Source organism: Schistocerca gregaria, chromosome 3 (assembly GCF_023897955.1).
Source record: "Schistocerca gregaria isolate iqSchGreg1 chromosome 3, iqSchGreg1.2, whole genome shotgun sequence".
In the NCBI taxonomy this organism is placed as follows: Eukaryota; Metazoa; Arthropoda; class Insecta; order Orthoptera; family Acrididae; genus Schistocerca; species Schistocerca gregaria.
This window is the reverse complement of record NC_064922.1, coordinates 379,416,327-379,435,934: the sequence shown is the minus strand read 5'-3', so window position 1 is coordinate 379,435,934 and position 19,608 is coordinate 379,416,327. Positions and strand designations below refer to the sequence as shown.

General features: G+C 37.2%; 1 protein-coding gene across 4 annotated transcripts in view; it reads right to left on the bottom strand.

Moving 5' to 3' along the window:
• Positions 1-2,145: 2,145 nt before the first annotated feature.
• LOC126356371 (fatty acid synthase) overlaps positions 2,146-19,608 on the bottom strand; it is a 79,002-nt gene continuing 61,539 nt past the window's right edge. For 3 of the 4 annotated variants that reach the window (XM_050007365.1, XM_050007366.1, XM_050007362.1), the window contains 19 exons: positions 18,949-19,125; positions 18,367-18,530; positions 17,963-18,145; positions 17,555-17,863; positions 16,798-16,994; positions 16,236-16,490; positions 15,516-15,639; positions 15,254-15,430; positions 14,634-14,813; positions 14,128-14,326; positions 13,867-14,047; positions 13,609-13,754; positions 10,194-10,441; positions 6,861-7,347; positions 6,251-6,480; positions 4,687-4,917; positions 4,292-4,549; positions 3,453-3,692; positions 2,146-3,352 (listed from right to left, as the gene is read on the bottom strand). In XM_050007365.1, the coding sequence (XP_049863322.1) occupies positions 3,239-3,352; positions 3,453-3,692; positions 4,292-4,549; positions 4,687-4,917; positions 6,251-6,480; positions 6,861-7,347; positions 10,194-10,441; positions 13,609-13,754; positions 13,867-14,047; positions 14,128-14,326; positions 14,634-14,813; positions 15,254-15,430; positions 15,516-15,639; positions 16,236-16,490; positions 16,798-16,994; positions 17,555-17,863; positions 17,963-18,145; positions 18,367-18,530; positions 18,949-19,125 (4,100 nt within the window). In that variant the 3' untranslated portion in view covers positions 2,146-3,238. The remainder of the gene's footprint in view (positions 3,353-3,452; positions 3,693-4,291; positions 4,550-4,686; positions 4,918-6,250; positions 6,481-6,860; positions 7,348-10,193; positions 10,442-13,608; positions 13,755-13,866; positions 14,048-14,127; positions 14,327-14,633; positions 14,814-15,253; positions 15,431-15,515; positions 15,640-16,235; positions 16,491-16,797; positions 16,995-17,554; positions 17,864-17,962; positions 18,146-18,366; positions 18,531-18,948; positions 19,126-19,608) is intronic. The other variant, XM_050007364.1, reaches the window with a different exon arrangement.

Sequence of the window (19,608 nt, the reverse complement as noted above, 5' to 3'; positions counted from 1 at the left end):
GCCATTGCACTGAGTCACAATGGAGTGCATCACGCTCGAACAAAACACATTGACGTGAGGCACATCTATATTCGTGATTTAATTAAAACAGGAAAATTCAGTCTGAAACCTGTAAGTACCAATAAGCAGCAAGCTGATTTTTTGACAAAGGCACTGTCTAAATGTAAACATCAGTGGTGCTGTCAAGCTGTGGGACTTTCAGAGTTCACAAATTGACATCTCGAAAACTTTTGGGGGTATTGGGAACATTCATATTTTACTTTTTGATGTGTTATATGTGTGGTAATTTATGTTTTCTCCTTGATGTTCATTATGTACATCGTTGAATAAATGGTCTCTAAAAATGTGTGTTCCTGGCAATATGGTGTATTGCGTATTTGATTAAAAGGTGAACTTTATAATCTCACAGAGGACTAATTAGAGTCAATATCTAAAAGAAACTACTGGCTATATGCCTACGCCATACAGTCACAACCTGGACTCAATGGTACTGATAGACTATAATTGAAAGACATTATAGGGAGCACGACACCACCAACTACATGTTGGGCTAGAATCTACAAAATTTTGCTTTTGGTTCTTTTGGCTCATTACTGCAGAAGACTAATATATGTACTGCAGGAAAGTGCAACAGGTCAAGGAGGAAGTGACTGTGTCACTGATATTATTCTTAGGGCTCAGACTTGCGTTAGTAATGTGTGAAGAAGCATTGTATACAATGGGGGTTTTGAAAGCAATTGATGGAGATGCTTCCTTAGTTACCAAGTCCTAATTTTGTAATGCTGTACATAGTTCGATAGTTTCATTGGCTATCATTAGTTTGCTATTCATTTGCAGCAGTGAACATTCTTAATAAATATCTAAGTACACAGATATGTTTTTGTTTAGACAACATGAAATATATATGCAATTTCTATCTTTGTGTGTTCCTTCAATTTTCGTAAGCACTCTTGCTGTTGGGCACAGGTATGGTACCTGTGCTGTCTGCTGTCAAGAGCTTGTTCTGTCAGTGTTGCTCGCTCCTATTCTGGAACGATCAGGGTTGCACTGGATCTGCAATTGTCACCGTACAAAAATTGGCCAAGTTAAAATGCACGGTAATAGGACATCTTGACTGAAATGAACTACACACGACTGACCTGTTCTAAAATTCCTTATATGAAAAGTAAGGACTAAGTATCATTGCCTGTTTTACACCAACAGTATGTCATACAGACGGTCCATTCACTGCTAGACTGTAGTCCTATCACACGACACCGTACAGATAGATCCATCAAGCTTAAGTTCCACTGGGGAAAGAAATCTATAAACTCTCTGAAGTGGCACATTGGTACATAATCTGGTGGTGCCAATCTATTCCCCTTAACACTGTGCAGATATGAAGTGCAGGAAAGGAAGTTGACCTTACATTAAGACTAACAATAACTTAAGTTAATGGCGTAAAACAGACCACTCTTCAAAAAGCAGAAGTCTCGAGTCGTCAACAGGCACACACAACCCACATTTTCTGCAGCATGCGCTATTCCACACTGGCTTCTACACCTACGCATCGCGTTTCTAGTCCATGCACCTGCCACCCCATCCTCCAGCATTCATAGCCAGCAAGCTGCTAACCACTCACCCCCAACACCTCTTCCTGCCTCCCATCTCTCTCTTTCTTTCTTTCAGCCACATTACCCGACAATCACCAGCCCAACCTAACCTAACCCAATCCACCTGCTGAACTGCGGCACTAGCATTGATTGGGCATACAGCTGGTGCCATTTAGGAGCATATGCAAGTCTATATTGGGATGTGTGTTCTCTCTCTCTCTCTCTCTCTCTCTCTCTCTCTCTCTCTCTCTGTGTGTGTGTGTGTGTGTAACTACTATAGCTCGAGAAAGTGTTACTCTGAAAGATAGTAAGTTTTCTTTCCTTTTTGTGTGTGCTTGTCAGTGACTGAACGCTTCTGCTTTTTGGTAAGTGGTGTCCTCCATTACTCCCTAAAGTATTTATATTCTATCAGAGCTTTCCTACTGCAAGTTGATCAAGGTATAGAATAGAACTCTTCGTATCATCAAATAAGAAACAGTTCTGAACCACTACACCTGCTCATACTAATTCCATCAAATTTCACCGAGACTTTAGGAAGGTATAAAATATGGAATACTGACATAGTTCTATTTTATTTAACTAAGATTATTTGTACACCAACAGTCATACAAACATTAAATCACATAAAAAAGAACAAATAATCTTTCATACAATCTCTTTAAATGCAGCGTGGGAGAAAATCAGTTCTGGGTCAACTGAATGGGGAAAATAAGGTCTAATAGACAACATTTTATTTACAACACACAATAAATTATCTTTTTTCAGTGTATACACACAAAAGGAACTTTACACATTTACTACTCTTACAAAGAAATATACTGTACAAATATAGGATTATCACATTTCAGAAATATGAAAATGCAAGCTAATTTTTAGGCTGCTCTATGCAGTCTACATATGATTAAATTTAAAAATGAACTACAAATTCTTATCTCTCATAGTTCTTGGCAATATTTTATTCTTTAGTGGAAAAAAAAATCACAACAATTTTATATACAGATATCTGTTCGCTACGAGAAATGCAAGAACAGGTGAAGTACTTGTGCAGTGGTTTATCAAAATTTGAATATTGTGCAAACATACAACTTACTTTTTATGTTCTATGCGCAGAACACTGTTTAAATGAATGACATGTAAATATGAAAGACTTAAGGGCAAGTCAGCTATTATAAAATGAAAGTTCTTTGTAGTTAAATTATTATTAAATAGATTATATTCACACTTAATTTCCACATTCTTCTCTTAAATGAAAAATATGATCCACATTACAAAAATAAATAAGGCAATACACAACATTTTTGAACACAGCAATTATCACAAACAAGCTATACAACAGACCTACAGAATATACAGATTTTAAATCATATTAGAGAGCACTTGTGAATATTCATTTCTTGTGGCAGAAGTATCGAGTGTAAGCACAAGAAGAATGATCAGAAATCTCTTTTCTGACTACAAGTGTTCTAAAATGGATGGCAAATGTAGTACATCATCCTTCAGATCACGAAGAATGAAGTTTCTGTATCACTTTGTGATACATGTTCCACTGCCTTACATATGAATATTTACCAACTTGGTATTTATTCATAGTCTTAGACAAAAGTTAGTCATTTACAGAAAAACACTGTACTTTCCTATCAAACTATCTACTGTGACGCACTTGAACATAAAATGTCCGCAACTTTCTTAGCTGAATCTCCAAACAAGATTTCTCGGTGATTTCCTTTAAGCGAATGGATCTTCACTGGTTTCTTACACACCTGAAAATATTTCACAATTAAAAAAAGAAACAGTACCACAACTGACAGACATGGAGTAACAGAGACATGCTCTTTAGAACAAAACAGAAGTGCAGCATACCTTTGACAAGCCGTAGTCGTCGCCTAGCGATACATAATTGTCCTTCGCACGTACTAATGTGACACTTCCTGCATATTGAGCTGAGGGCTGATATTTATCAGCTGCCATCAGTTTATGATAAAATGATTCTGCAGCCTTTGCAAGCTGTTCTGCTGGATACCTAACATTACCTGCGAGGAACTCTGTGCTCCTTTGCAGTCTTGCCTCCCATGTGGGCAGTGCCATTAGCTCCTGTCTTGTCTGCAACAAAACATTTTCTCCTGATGTTCTTAACATCTACACAAATCGCTTTCACATTTTTCCAATGTTTCACAAGTTGTAATAAATTGTATGTGCTAGTTACCAACTACATCTCAAATGCTTAAAGTTAATGACCATTGTTAAACAGCATTTCTACAGTTACCTTGTAGTGCAAAACTGAAATGTTACAATTTCACTTTCAAGCTCATTTCTTCCATATGTGCTGTATGTATGCCTAGTGATCCTGGTCACTGATTAGTTAGTTCATTTGTTGTCTACCATCTGTTTATAGCATTCAGTCACTTCCTTTTCCTTTCATATCTCCCCTTTCTCTCTCCCACTTCTACATAAAGATAGTTTAATTCCCATAGCTCAACATGGCACAACTTTTCTATGTTGTCGCTGTTACTATACCTCTGTCTTTTTTGTTTAATTACTATGCAATGATTCAATAAGATCATAATATTGAGAAACAGCCAAATGAAGACTGATGTTAGGACAGAAGAACACTATTTCTCTTATAATGTATACTACAGACTATTTTTATAACATACTATGAAATTATTGTAATTCTTGTTACTGTGAAATCATGCACCTACCTTCTGGAAGTCAACATCAGCAAAAAGTTGAACGAAGTACGTAAGTGCATCACATTCCTCTCCCTTTCGATCGAGCGATTTGCGTGCGCGGTAGTTGCCAGTATGTGCTGCTACATACGATGGTGAGCCATCAAGAAGGAATAGCGACACTGCTTCGCCAGCATTTTCCAGCTGAAGCGCCATCTCAAATGCAACACATGCACCAAAAGAATACCCACAAAGTGTGTATGGACCCTTTGACTGAATTTTCTTCACATGCTACATAAACAAGAAGAGAAAAAGAAAAATGCTGAAATTGATATACCAATGTATTTTTTAGACCACAAAAAAAAGTGCAGACTAACATAAGAAAATTAAAATCAGTAAACCACTGAAAACATTTTAACTTATCATACCTCTAAGTAAAATTTGGCCAGTTCATGGATCGAGTCCAATGGTGCTTCTGAAGTGCACTGGAGGCCCCAGACAGGTTGTGAAACCTCGGATGCTAGTTCACGAAGTGCAGTCACAACTCCTTCTATTGGATGAACAATAAATATAGCATTTTTCTTGCCATGTGTTCCTTTGGAAGGCATCTGAACCAGAACATCCTTTGGCATTAATTCCTCTAGATTTTCGAACTGTACCTGTGGAGAAACCATAAATGTGAAATATCAAATGATGGAAAATCCATGATAGAATAACAATAATATTACGAAAAGGATAGATTGCTACGCACCATGTAGAGGAGATTAAAGAGTCACAGACAGGCACAACAAAAGACTGCCACACATTTGAGCTTTTGGCTAAAAGGATTTCTTCTAAAGTAGAAAAAGCATACGCATGACCAATGTCTCTGGCCACTGAGGCAAGACTGCGTACGGGAACTGCACGTGATCGGAGAAACAATCTGTGGATGGTGGTGGTGGTTATGGTGTTTGGGGGGGGGGGGGGGGGGCGTTAAGGAGGGGGGCAGGTATGAGATCAGTAGGTATGAGGGTGGGTGTATAAAGCTGCTTGTGGGAGCATGCAGTAGTTTTTTTGTTTTTGGGGGGGGGGGGGGGGGGGGGAACAGGGGGGAGCAGGACAGGGCTGCTAGGAGGAATCGGGAGGTTTGAGGCACGTTGGGGAAAATGGGCTCAGAAAAGAGAGAAGGGGGAAGGGGGAAATACTGGGTGTGCCTTGGTGAAATAAAAGGCTGTGTAGTGTAGAGTGGGGGCAGGTCCTGCTTGCACTCCAGTCCTACACTGCCTTCTATTCCACCAATGTACCCATTAGTCTTTTCCCCCTCCATTTCTCTCCTGTCCCCCCCTCCCCCTTTTCAAACCACCCGACAGCACCTAGTACCCCTATCCTGTCCCCACAACAACCCTTCATGCTCCGACAAGCAGCACTCACCCTCCCCACCCCGACTTCAACCCGCTACACACAGATTGATGCTCTCATCAGGTGCAGTTCCTGTATGCAGTCTGACATCAGTGGCCAGAGACAGTGGTCATGTGTGTGAATTGTGCTTATGTGAATGTGTGTGTTTCCTACTTTAGAACATGGCCTTCTAGCCGAAAGCTCAAATGTGTAGCAGTATTTTTGTTGTGCCTGTCTGCGACACAACATTTACTCTATATGGTGAGTAGCAATTCTATAACTTTCAAAATATTTTTGTAAATGTAAACTATAACTGACATGTAATACAGTAACTAGATTTACTGTACCAAATATCAAAACAAAAACTAAAATTTACATCAAGAAATAGTAAAACATAAATGTCCCAATAAGGAAAAAATCATTATTTGTTACCAAAGTCTTGCGTAACATGGATGATAATTTTGGAGACATGACAAACATTTCAGATTCAGTTCAATATAGTATCACTTAGAATGCACTGAAAGAGATGACCGTGCGCCAAAAAAAAGTAATAGATTATAGAAAACCTACCCATCTGCCTTATCATGTAAGAATATCTACATTTTCAGAACATACCTGTGCCGAATCTGCAGGTGCTGCCCCATTTGCATCGGAAACACTGCCTTGTACACCGGAATTACTCAATTCCGAGAGTCTTTGGAATGTAAGGTTTCGAATATCTTGTGCACTTAATACCAAGTCGTAATTTCGTTCTAATGTTTGTTTAATCTCTGCACCCATCAACGAATCCATTCCAAGATCTGCTAGTGATGTCTGTGCACTTACTGTAGTTACATCTTTGATGCCTGAAAAAGAAAAAAAGAAAAACAGGTTAACTTAATTGTTTCTGAAAGTAATATATTGACTATCTTGTATCGTTTTTATGCACTTAATTTCTTTGCTACGCTAGAACAGTGAAATGAAATCTGTTAATGTGAAACAGACGTATTTAAGCTCAACTAGAGACAATAATGCATGTCATTTCGTATTTACGTATTTGTATATTACTTAATGAACTTCAGTAAAATAAAAAAGGTTTTAGTTAAAAAGTGTGTCACAGAAAATAAGGATATTTTTATCAATATATCAAAATATCTTACGCACGCACGCACAGACACGCACGCACGCACGCATACACACACACAATTTCTGCTTTCGGACCACACATTATGATATCCAAACTCACCCAAAATGTTGGCAACGGCATCCAAAAGTGCGACAGTTGATCCTGCATCTGTTGAACGTCCTTTCTTCTCTGCCAATACCATTGATGCCAGTACTGGGTATGGCTGTTGCAAGAAGGTATCCATGGTTGCCAGACAAGATGACATACGTTGTGGCAGAGTTCCACCAACAACAGTGTCATTATCACCCATTGTCTCCAATATTAGACCCACATCTCCAATTGCACCCCACTGTATGGCCAAACCAGGCAGTCCTGCAGCCTGACGAGTTTCACAAAGCCTCTCCATTGCTGAGTTGGCCAAACCATAATTAGCTTGACCAGCATTGCCCCGTCCACAAGATACACTTGAAAATGTCACAAAATAATCAAGCTCTGGGCATAGTTGCCGTGAAACTTTGTCTAGGTTCTTAGTTCCAGTTACTTTTGGCATACACACTGCTTCAAAATTTTCTGCGGATTGGTTTTCCATGAATGCATCTCTAAGGACCTGGGAACGGAAAAAAAAAGCGTAGTTTTATCTAAATGTCTGTTAATGATTTCAAGTAAGGTTTCTTAACTATTATCTGCTTACAAAAGACTCCTACTTAATGCATAATTTTGTATTATTTAACCATAGCAATACTACATGTGTGTGTGTGTTTTATACTTTTACATTATACCTGTTTGTTGATGTTTTAGTTTTCTGTCCCAAGACTAGTTTGATGTGGCTCCCCACACTACTCTATCCTGTGGAAGCATCTTGATCTCCAAATTACTGCAATCCACACCTATTTGAATATGCTTACAATACTACTCTTTTGGTTCCCCTCTGCAATTTTAACCTCCCCAAACCCTCTCCAATGTTGTTCCAATACCAAACTGACAATTCCTTGATGTATCAGAATATGTTCTATCAATCAATCCCTTCTTCTAGTAATGTTACGCCACAATTTTGTTTCCTACCCCAATTCTATCCAGTGTCTCCTCATTAGCTTTATGGTCTATCCACCCAATCTTTGGCACTCTTGTTATACCGCATGTCAAAAGCTTCTATTCTTTTCTTGTCTAAACTCTGTCATCCTCATTCCATTTCCATACAGAGCTAAAGTAAATGCAAATACTTTCAGAAAAGATTTCCTCACTTAAGTTTATATTCGATGATAGCTAATTTCTCTTTTTCAGAAACCCTTTTCTTCCTATTAGCATTCTACATTTTGTGCCCTTTCTACTTTCTACTTCGAGTGTCACATTTCCTAATGTAGCTCTCTATGCATCACCTGATTTAATTTAACTACATTTCATTATCCTTTTGCTTTTGTTGGTGTTCATTTGATGTCTTCCTTTCAAGATGCTGTCCGTTCCATTTAACTGCTCTTTAAAGTCCTTTGCAGTCTCTGACAGACTTACAATGTTGTTGGCAAACTGCAATTTTCTTATTTCTTCTCCATGAACTTCAATTCCCTTTCCAAATTTCTTCTTGGTTTCCTTCACAATTTGCTCAGTGTACAGACTGAATAACATTGTGGATGGGCTACCCCCGTGCCTCACCCCTTCTAAACCACTACTTCCCTTCCATGCCCTTTGTCTCTTGTAACGGCTGTCTTTGATTCTGTACAAGTTGTATATAATATTTTGGTCCCTGGCCCCTGGCACACTCAGAAATTTAAAGAGTGTATTCCAGTCAACATGGTCAAAAGCTTTCTGCAAATCTACAAATGCAATAAATGCAAAGTTTCCTTTCCTTAATCAAACAGCTAAGATGAGTGGTAGGATCAGTATTGTCTCATGTGTTTCAACGTTTCTCTAGAACCCAAAATTATCTTCCCCAGGTCAGAATGTACAAATTTTTGTGTTCTTCTGTAATTATTTGTGTCAATGTTTTACAACAAACTGATAGGTGGATCTGTTAGCACCTGCTTTCTTAGGGATCTGAATTATTACATTCTTCCTGAAGTCTGAGGGTATTTCTCCTGTCTCATACATCTTGCACACTAGGTGGAATAATTTTGTCATGGCTGGCTCTCCCAAGGACATCAGCAATTCTGATGGAATGTCATCTACTCAAAGAGCCTTGTTTCCTTAGACCTTTCAGAGCTCTGCCAGATTCTTCTTGCAGTATCATATCTCCCATCTCACCATCATGTACTTCCTCTTCCCTTTCTGTAATATTGCCTTAAGTTCATTTCTCTTATATTGCTTCTCTATATATTCATTCCACCTTTCAGCTTTCCTTTCTTTGCTTGGTTCTAGTTTTCCATCTGAGCTCTTGATATTCATACACCTGTTTCTCTTTTCTCCAAAGACCTATTTAATTTTCCTGTAAGTGTTATCTATCTTTCCCCTTGTTAAAAATGCATCTATACAGTTGCACTTTTCCTCTAGCCACTCCTGCTTAACCCTATTGCACTTCCTGTCAGTCTCAGTTTTTAGACATTTATATTCCTCTTCACCAACTTCACATGCTGTATTTTTATATTTTCTCCTTTCACCAATAAAATTCAATATCTACTACAATATCCAGTGATTTTTAGTAGTCACTATCTTTTTTTTACTTAACTGAACATCTTTTGCCTTCACTATTTTATTTCTTAAAGCTGCCCATTTCCCTTCTACTGCATTCCTTTCCCCTGTTTCAGTCAATCATTGTCTAATGCTCCCTCTGAAAGTCCCAAGAACCTTTGGTTTTTTTCAAATTATCCAGGTCTCACCACCTTAATTCCCTACCTTTTGAAAATTATATAGTTTTAATGTTAAGCTCACAACCAATAAATTATGGTCAGAATACACATCTCATCCTGGAAATGCCTTCCAAATTTAGAATCTGGTACCAAAAATCTGTCTTACCTTTATGTGATCTGTCTGAAACCTTCAAGTGCTTCCATATCTCTTCCACATATACAGCTTTCATTCATGATTGTTATATTGAGAGTTTGTGATGGTTAAATTATGCTCTGTACAGAATTCTATCAGGCAACCTCCTCTTTCACTCCCCCTCCCCAACCACCACAGTCGAGTTCACTAAGCTTCTCATACAAGCCTTTTGTAAACATTGTAATCTAGTCATGTACAATATATTTTATAATTGTCGAACATACACTGGTATTACTATGAGTTAAAAATCATTTGATCATAGCATCACTTACAATAGAGATGACGTTCTGCAGTCCAAGGTATTGTTTACTATTACTTTTGGTTTTATTTCAGATTAATTACTAAATACCAATTTATATCAAGAAGGAAATATAAACTGAAAGATACACAGTAACACTTTATTTTAAAAATCAGAACACTGCTGTCCAAAAACACCTAAAACAATTTTTATGACTTCTTTTAAAACCATCTCTTAATACTTACTGCTGCCAGATTGAAGATTCCTCCAACAGGGCCAAGTTTTGTGGCTTCCTTGATGAGCTTTTCAGCACCTTTCTCTTTGCTGAAATCTGCTGTTGATATATGCACAACAATACCAGCTTCCCTCCAGCGTCTAATGCACAGTGACTGATACCCTGTGCGAATGCCACTGCGTGACGTCAGGACTATATTAGTAGCACCACGACTGATCAGCCAATTTGTAAGCTCCAGTCCAAATCCTCCCAGACCACCTGTAGAAAAAGAAAAGGTCATTTATAGCCTTACTCTTAAGTCTATGTACACAGAAGACAACTAACAGACCTTCTAAGTTGCTTTTTTGGCAATAAAACAATGTACCTTTAACATAGAGATTTACTGAAAGAGCAAACATCAGATTTATCGAGAAATACAAAATGAAGGACCATGCACTCTCAGTTATGCAATGTGGCACAGAGCTAAGACACTGGACTAAAATTTGGGAGGACAGCAATTCACATCCCCATCTGGCAATTCAGATTTAGATTCATTGTTGTTACACAAACGTATAAAAAAATAACATGATATTCTACATGACTTCTATCATGACAAACAACAACACCAAACCATTACAACAAAAAGTGCTGAAATAACTGACTAACTCTTCTACTTTCCAAATTCTTTGAACTGCATATCCACTCATCCTAAAGAAAAGCAGCTGAAGCAATCGTTGAACACTTCTGCAGTGAAATGCAAATTGTGGGTTAGGTGACCCTAACTAGAAGAACTATTCCTCCATTTCACTGTATGGAAATTATTTCTCAAAAAGTTTATGTAGTGAGTGGTAGTGACTATCAATCTGGTTCAAAAAACAACAATAAAACATAGCTACCTTACCACCAATTTTTTAGACAGCAAATCATGTATTAAAATATTCATGCAGTAGTCTCTCTAAACATTTATGCTTGATGGTTAACACCTACATTTTATTAAGTTATCTTCATCTATAACACTGTCAACTCTAAAATCTTTCACTGCATATTCTATTACATTCATTCTCCCTCACACATTTGGCTGTCAAGAGAGCAATGCATGATGTCTTCAGTGGCTACCGTATCATAATATTGTCAAGTGGTCTTTCACAGAACGCAAAGAAATTTAGGCCATATGTAAAGGCTGTTGGTGGCACCAAAGTTAGTGTCCAATCCCTGGCGAAAGAGACAGGAACTGAAGTCGAGGGTAGCAAAGCAAATTTTCGAATGTTCCTTTACAAAGGAAAATTCTGGAGAACTGCCCAAATTTAATCCTCATACCACTGAAATGAAGAATGAAAAGTATTAGTTTCAGTGGTGTTGAGGAACAGCCTTAAAAAGAGAGAGAGAGAGAGAGAAAGAGAGAGAGATGCTCCAGACCCCAATGGAATTCGTATCAGATTCTATACTGAATTTGCAGCCAAGTTAGCCCCTCTTCTAACTATAATCCATTGAAGATCCCTCAAACAAAAAACGATGACCAGTTCTTGGAAAAAAGACCAGGTCACGCCCATCTACAAGAAGGGTAGTAGAAGTGATCCACAAAACTACTGACCAATATACTTGATGTCAATTTGTTGTAGAATATTAGAACATATTCTGATCTCAAACATAATGAGGTACCTTTAACAGAACAACCTCCTCAATGCCAACCAACATGGATTTCGTGAACACTGATGCTGTGAAACCCAACTGTCACATTTCTCACTTGACATACTGAAAGCTTTGGGTCAAGGTAACCAGGTAGATGCAGCATTTCTTGATTTTCAAAATGGGTTTGACTCAGTGTCACACTCGTACTTATTGTTAAAAGTAGAATCATATGGGGCATCAAGTGAAATTTGTGACTGGATTGAGGACTTTTTGGTAGGCAGGACATAGCATGTTATCTTGGATGGAGTGGGCCCCAGAGTGTGTGCAGGGGAAGTGTGTTGAGTCCCTTGCTGTTCATGTCGGATATTAATGACCTTGCATATAATATTAATAATAAAATCAGGCTTTTTGCATATGATGCCTTTATCTACTGCAAAGTACTATCTGAAAGAAGCTGCATAAATATAGAGTCAGATCTTTATGGAATTTCAACATGGTGCAGCGATTGGCAACTAGCTCCTAAGTTCAGAAATGTAAAACTGTGCACTTCACAAAATAATAATAAAGAAGTGTCATATGACTATAACACCAATGAGTAACTGTTCGAATAAGCCAACTCATAAAAATACCTGGGTATAACACTGTAGGTCTATGAAATTGAATGGTCACGTAGGTTCAGTCGCAGATAAAGCAGTTGGTAGACTTCGGTTTATTGGTAGAATACTGGGGAAGTGCAATCAGTCTACAAAGAACACTGCTTACAAATCACTTGGCGACGGGTTCTAGAAAGATGCCGAAGTGTGAGGGACATATACCAGATAGGACTAACAGGGGATACTGAACACACAGAGAAGAGCAACATGCATGGTCACAGGTTTGTTTGATCTGTGGGAGACTGTCACAGGGATACTGAAGGACCTGGACTGGAAGACTCTTGAGATAGACACAAAAAATCTATTAACAAAGTTTCAAGAACTGGCTTTCTTACTCTAGGGAAATACAACAACCCCGTAAGTGTCACTCACATAGGGATCGTGAAGAAAAGATTATTCTAATTACTGTACGTACAGAAGCATACGTACAAACAACCATTCTTCCCGCACTCCATATGTGAAGAACAGGAAGAAACCTAATAACTGGTACAATGAGACATACCTTCCGGCATGCACCTCACAGTTGTTGAAGAGTATGGATGTAGATGTAGATTTCAGATAGACTACAAATGGTTTCTCATGTTGTAAATGACAGCACTTGCTTTTTCAGAGATTAAATGATGGGCAGCTCCTCAGTTATTTCTGTTGATGCATAGGCAGTACAACTGTGTGAATTCCTTGGCAACCATTCAACTAAGTCTCAGTAATTTTTGTACATTAGATTCCAATGTCATACACATTGCTGTACCCACTGTGTTGCCTCATGATTAAAAACTAATTACACTGACCTGATTTATATTTGTATTTATCATATATTCTAGTGACACCTATTTTATATACTTTTTCCTATACTGTGCAGACATACTGCACCTAGTTTAATGAGCTCATAGGGATGAGCAGACACGGTGAAGTAATATCTATCAAGACTCAATATTTTTTAAAAAGAATGGCAGGTTCTCATTTTATCAATCAACAATCTTATTAAAAATTTAGCAATAAATTGCATTTTGATGAGGCTACACGTTGCATTAGAATTGGTACTACCTCTACTTTTCTTCTAATAGTACAATTAAGTGAACTTTTCTTACATAGGAACACAATCCTTATAATAGCAAAATGGATAAATATTTCTGTAATGAAATACTCTGTAGTACATTTACTTACCAGCCAGAATGTATACTTTCTCAGGATTCATGTATGTGCGGGGAATGGCAGGCACCAACTTTGTAATAGGTTTGACATGCTTATCTGCTTCTTCATTTCTGATTTTTAGAACAACTTTTCCAATATGTTTTCCAGAGCCAATAAATCTATAGAACATAAGAAATTAGTATGTTGCCTAACAACAGTCAAGAAGATGAGAGTGACAGACAGCAACTGTACATCATTCTGATTTCCATAATAATTAAGGACTGTTGATACCTGAATGCTTGCTCCACTTGATTTTCAGAGTACACAGTGGCAGGAAGAGGCCTCACAGCACCAGACTTAATACCCTCAGTGACTAGCCTAAAAACTTCTTTCTTTGCCACACTATCAGATTCAAAAAGAGCATCTAGGAGGATCCCATGGAATGTTGTATTCTTCAGGAAAAATGCCATTCCTGAAAATTGTCCAGTCTTTTAAATAGTGCAACATAGGTATTTAGAATGAAACCCATTATACACATTTCATAGAACATACCTAGTGGATTGTTGTTTGAGAGATCATACTTCCCAATTTCAAGGAATCTTCCATCTTTAGCTAGGCAACGAACAGATGCTTGGAGCTTCTCTTCAGCAAGAGAGTTTAGGACCAAATCAACACCTCTACCATCAGTTTCCTTAAGAACATGCTGTTCAAAACTTGTGTCTCGAGAATTTGCAATATTCTTGTCTGTTAGCTGCAAAGTATAAAAGAATTTCAAATTTGGAATAGTGGTAATAATGAAGTCTCATACAAGAACTTACTTTTATTACTTCATTAACATAAATGCCAACAAATTGGTACAGCATACACATAACATCATTCCAAATTCCACATATTTGTTAAGTATTCTATATTATATACATATCTACTTTGAAGGGTGTAAAATTCCAGTTTCTTTAATTTGTGAGTAATAATTCTCTTATCAGCTCGAGAAAGCTTTTTGTTTTGAAACCCACTAATTTTTATATCTGAACCAGAGAAAAAGTTTTTAAAATACTAACCTGAGGGAAACGCTGTTTGAGGAAAGCTCTCTTTTCTGCACTACCTACAGTAGTGAAAACAGTGCAACCCATATGCAGTGCAATAGCAATAGCTGCTTGGCCAACTCCTCCAGTACCAGCATGAATCAGCACTGAATCACCAGGACGCATCTGACCTCTTACCACAAGGGCATAATAGCTCTGTAAACACCAACAATCCAATCTCATATTTATTCCACATTAAATATTTTCACATATATGGTTGAATACAAGGTATTTTTGAAACAGAATAACAATAATAATTTATTTAAAAAATTGATGTGAAACACTGTTTTTATAGGGTGACCTACAGGAAGCTGATGGGTTTCAAATGAACAGTAAGATATTCATTTTTAAGAAAAAAGTAAAGCTTGTATTTATCCCAAATCAAAGGTTAACATCTTCTATTTGATTAAAGTCACAAAGTATATACTGTCATCTCCTACAACTGACGGTGGGAATCAGGCCAATCTAAAAATGTCTGCTTCCTGAAGATCACCCTGTAAATGGTGTGTTGTAAACACTGGGCTGAAAATGTAAAGGTTATCATAAAGAAGTTAAATAACATGAAAAAATAAATCCTTGTCAAAAACTCCACTAACCGTGGCATAGACAACAGGAACAGTGGCCGCTTCCTCCAGGGACCACTTATCGGGTACTTCCCACAAGAAACCAGGATCCGCCAGCACAGTTGTAGCCAGTCCCCTGGCTGCAACCATTCCCATCACTCTCTTGCCAGCAGAATTCCGACCAGAGAATTCCAATCCAAGAATGCAGTCCTGTGCGAGAGAAGGTCGTGACAATGAAGTGAAGTATGGACATTTGATATAATGAATTGAAGAAGGTAGCACATATTAAAATTACCTGTCCTGCAAGATCACCAGGCAGAGCATCAGGCGGGAGTTTCCCTGTTGCCAACATAACGTCACGGAAATTCAAAGGTGCATAATAGACATGACACAGCTCCTTGCCTGGGAACCTTTCTGGCCTAGAAATGAAAAAAGCATAGCCTTATAAATGTTTAAAAACACAACTGTTGCCAGTAAACAATTAATTCTGGGCAAAATAATGTGATTGTTCTAAATAAATTTGAAAATAGAACAATGGGAATCCAGGATGGAATAACAACAATATGGAAAGGATAGGTTGCTACTCACAACACATGGATTTTGAGTTGCAGACAGGCACAATGATAAAGACTGCCAGAATATTTTAAGTTTTTGTATGAAGTCCTTGTTCTGAGGTAACACAAAGAGCCAATGTCTTGTTGCAGCTGGGCCTCAATGTCCAAAAACTTGAATATTTGGCAATCTTTATCACTGTGCCAGCTTGTAACTCAACACCTTCTCTAAGTCGTGAGTAGCAATATATTGTTTCCATATTGTTGTAAATTTAAAAATATATTCACAAAACAAAAATGGGTCTCTTAAAAACAAAACTGTTTTGTTATTTCATAATTCATATTTGTAATAAAGTAGAAAATCATTGTAATTCCTTCATGCATCTGGTGCACGTTAATTTCAAAACTGAAGAGCGATAAACAATTAAAATGAAATATTATTCAATATTTCTAATGTGGCTTACCTGTAATACGTAAGTGGTCCTTCAATCCACCGCAAACTAGCAAGATCTCCTCTTGTTAGTGCATTGATGTAAGCATGCTCAACTTGCAGAGCAGTGGCAGAATCCTTGAGAACAGAGTCAAGATGCATATGTCTGTAACTACCCCAAATACCATTCTTGAGGACATTCAACACCAGATTCTTTCTCAATTGTGCTGCATAGAATTCATGACTTCTTGAAAATGCTGGTGCTTTTTCATCTTGCACAAAAACACACCTGCAAGTTATTATCCACAAATAAATATTAAAATCATAACAACTATTCTTCTATCTATGACTCAGTATTTCTTTGATGCAGAATAATAAAATCACCTCTTGTTTGGTTTACATGTGTAAAAGTATGACAGTTATGAAGAGTAATACCAGGTTGTTTCTAAAATATGAGAAGAAAATTTTAGGGTTCTGTGGGGTTCCTATGAGAACTTAATGTTTGTAAACTTACAAAATATAGTGTCATCAAAACTTCTTTCATTATCCACAGAGTAAAACTTGCCAAAGAGGTGCAATGATTTAATGACACATACCGAACATTGTTACCACCAGGCTCCTGTTTGATGCAATTTATCATCCCAACTATTCCACATTGATTTTCTCCACAGCAGACAACAAGTATTTTAGTACCTTCAGTCTCACTTTGTTTCATTGCAGATTTCAGAGGTTCCACCCAATCAAAATTTTTCTCTGTAACTTGAATCTGAACTGCGTAATCTGAGACCACGGGCTGAAAAGTTAAGAATGTCTAATCACAAAAGTTACAGTTCACACACTTTTTTTTTTTACAACAAGGGACATAAAATGTACTGCAAATTTGGTATAATTTTAGATTTTCCCTGTTATTTTACCACACCATTTTTAAGAAGTTTACTTCTACCACTAGAAAGATTAAAACACTCATTTTTTTCTTCATTCTTTCTGCACTTTTGCTAATGCATGATGATATATTATTACTTGGACACTATGAGCAACACAGTAAAGAAATTCAGTTTGTGTGCTGTAATATGCACCACAAGTTGCAATGCCAGTTACAATTTTTCACAAGTATACAATTTCATATTTTAGACTGAAGTTGGCTAGGGCACTAATATTTAACAACAAAATTGAAAAAAGAAAAAGGAAAGCACTGAGCACCATAAATACTGAAATTTACTGTTTTCTATATTATAATACTGGAAGCTGATGTATTGTACCCTCCCACAAGCCTCACATGTATAAAAAACAATGATGTACATAGGTAATAGATACAATGTATGCTAACCAAGTCCAATTTTCAGCATCACTCACCTTACGCAGGAGAACAAAAGAATGTAAGCCTGTATCCTGTCTGGCAACAAGTTCCCAGCCATCTGGTAACCTACAGCTTTCAACAACTGATCGGCTTTCCTCCAACAATATGAAACCACCTTCTTTTAGTGATGCAACCATGTTGTCCAGTACACCAGCAGGTCGCTGCAGTATTCCTGTTCCCACGACAATGTGGCAATTTTGATCCACTGGCTCAGAGCTTATATTTTTGGTAACCATTTTCACACCTAGTGGTTCAACTGCACTAGCAAACAAATCGGGATTTGCAGATGCCACAGTCATGTCAACCTGGAAAACAAAACATGTACTAACACTGTAGTCGAAACAACCCAAATGAAAAGTTACAAAATGAAGGAAGAAACAATAGTACATAAAAGTCAAACTTACAGTAAGGATTGGTTCAGATTCTAATATGTCAATTATTACAGGTGCAAGAAGAGTCTCTGGTTGCCTGTCATCTGCCACTTCAGCAACTTTCATTTTCAATGCTCCACCTGAGTTCTCCAGAGCAATCTGCAAGCACACTGTGAGTGCTTGTTGTCTTACTCTTGCACCATCTTCTATTGTGACCTGCAATTGAATCACCAATTACACAACTTTCTCAAATAATTATGAACATAATTCTGTAGGCTACAGACATATAGCACAATATTTTACTATTTATAATCTATAGCGACTGTAATCTAACAGTGTTGTAATGAAATACTGAGGAAAAAAGAAAACTTGTTATCAGTCTCATGATATGATTTTATATTAAATGTATCAGTAGTGGGATAAAGGCTGTCACTTACCTCCTTTTTGCTTACATTTGCATATGGTACAAAAGTATACTGCTCAAGCTTAGGAGGAGCCTGAGTTTGCTGCCGCCTTGGTGCTAAACTGGCTTTCAGACCTCTTAACTCAATTCCACCAGACTTCAGGATGTTAATATTGCGGTACATATGAACAGGAATTCCTGCATAGAACAAATATATATTCAGTGTAGAGTGAAGAAGTCATATTCACAGTGCGCTGATTTTGAATATAAAAATTAGTAAAACTAACTACGATAACCTCAGTTTGATAGATTAATATGACTTCAAATTAGACTCACATTACTGAATAGGAAACTGATAAAAGAGAAATTTGCTTTCTTAGTATTATCCAAAAAAAAATCTAAATGATACAGGTGTCACAGAAAAAAAGTCACATGTTCAGGTAGGTACAGCAGATAACACAATGAGTGAGAAAACTGTACGACATTAACAAAACCTGATAATGTGATATAAATTAATAATTGTAGCACTCCATGCTCTCCTTATTGTAAGAAAGGGAACACATGCTCATAAAACAAACAAGAATTAGTAATGACATAATTCATTCGGTCAACTAACCATCACCTTCATTAAAGCTCTCCACTATTTGTTTATGCTTCTTAGGGTTGATGACTGCTCTCTGTAACCGAGTTGGTAAGTACAGTTCTCTAGTGTTTTGTCCCAGAATAGAGAACTGCAACATGGTGTCCATGAAACTAATCCAATTGTTAACCCAGTTCAACTTTCCATTCACACCTGTTAAGGAAAGAAAAATGGTTTTTAAATGGCATATTTGTATGATTTTCAAATTATTAAGCGAGATATTCAGTGCGTATATCTATCAGATTCATATAGATAAATCTCAATTCTCTACAACTTAAGAAAAGTTAAATTACCAGGGTAGTTTTTAGTGTGTATATATATATATATATATATATATATATATATATATATATATATATATATATATATATACTACAGTTACTACTTAATGTGGATTGTGAAAGAGAAACATAAGATTTAACACCTCTAATAGACCATAAATGTCAATACAGAGCTATTTCCAATTGTTCAGTTTCTCACAATGTGCTATGACAACTTCTGTAGGCAAGTAAGGGATAATGCTCTTGCAAATGGTACAAATAAGGGTGAAATCTGACTATAAGAAGATGGGGGTAGGAACAGGAGATTAACAAGCAAATCATAATCTATATTATTTAGGAGGTTATGAATAGACCA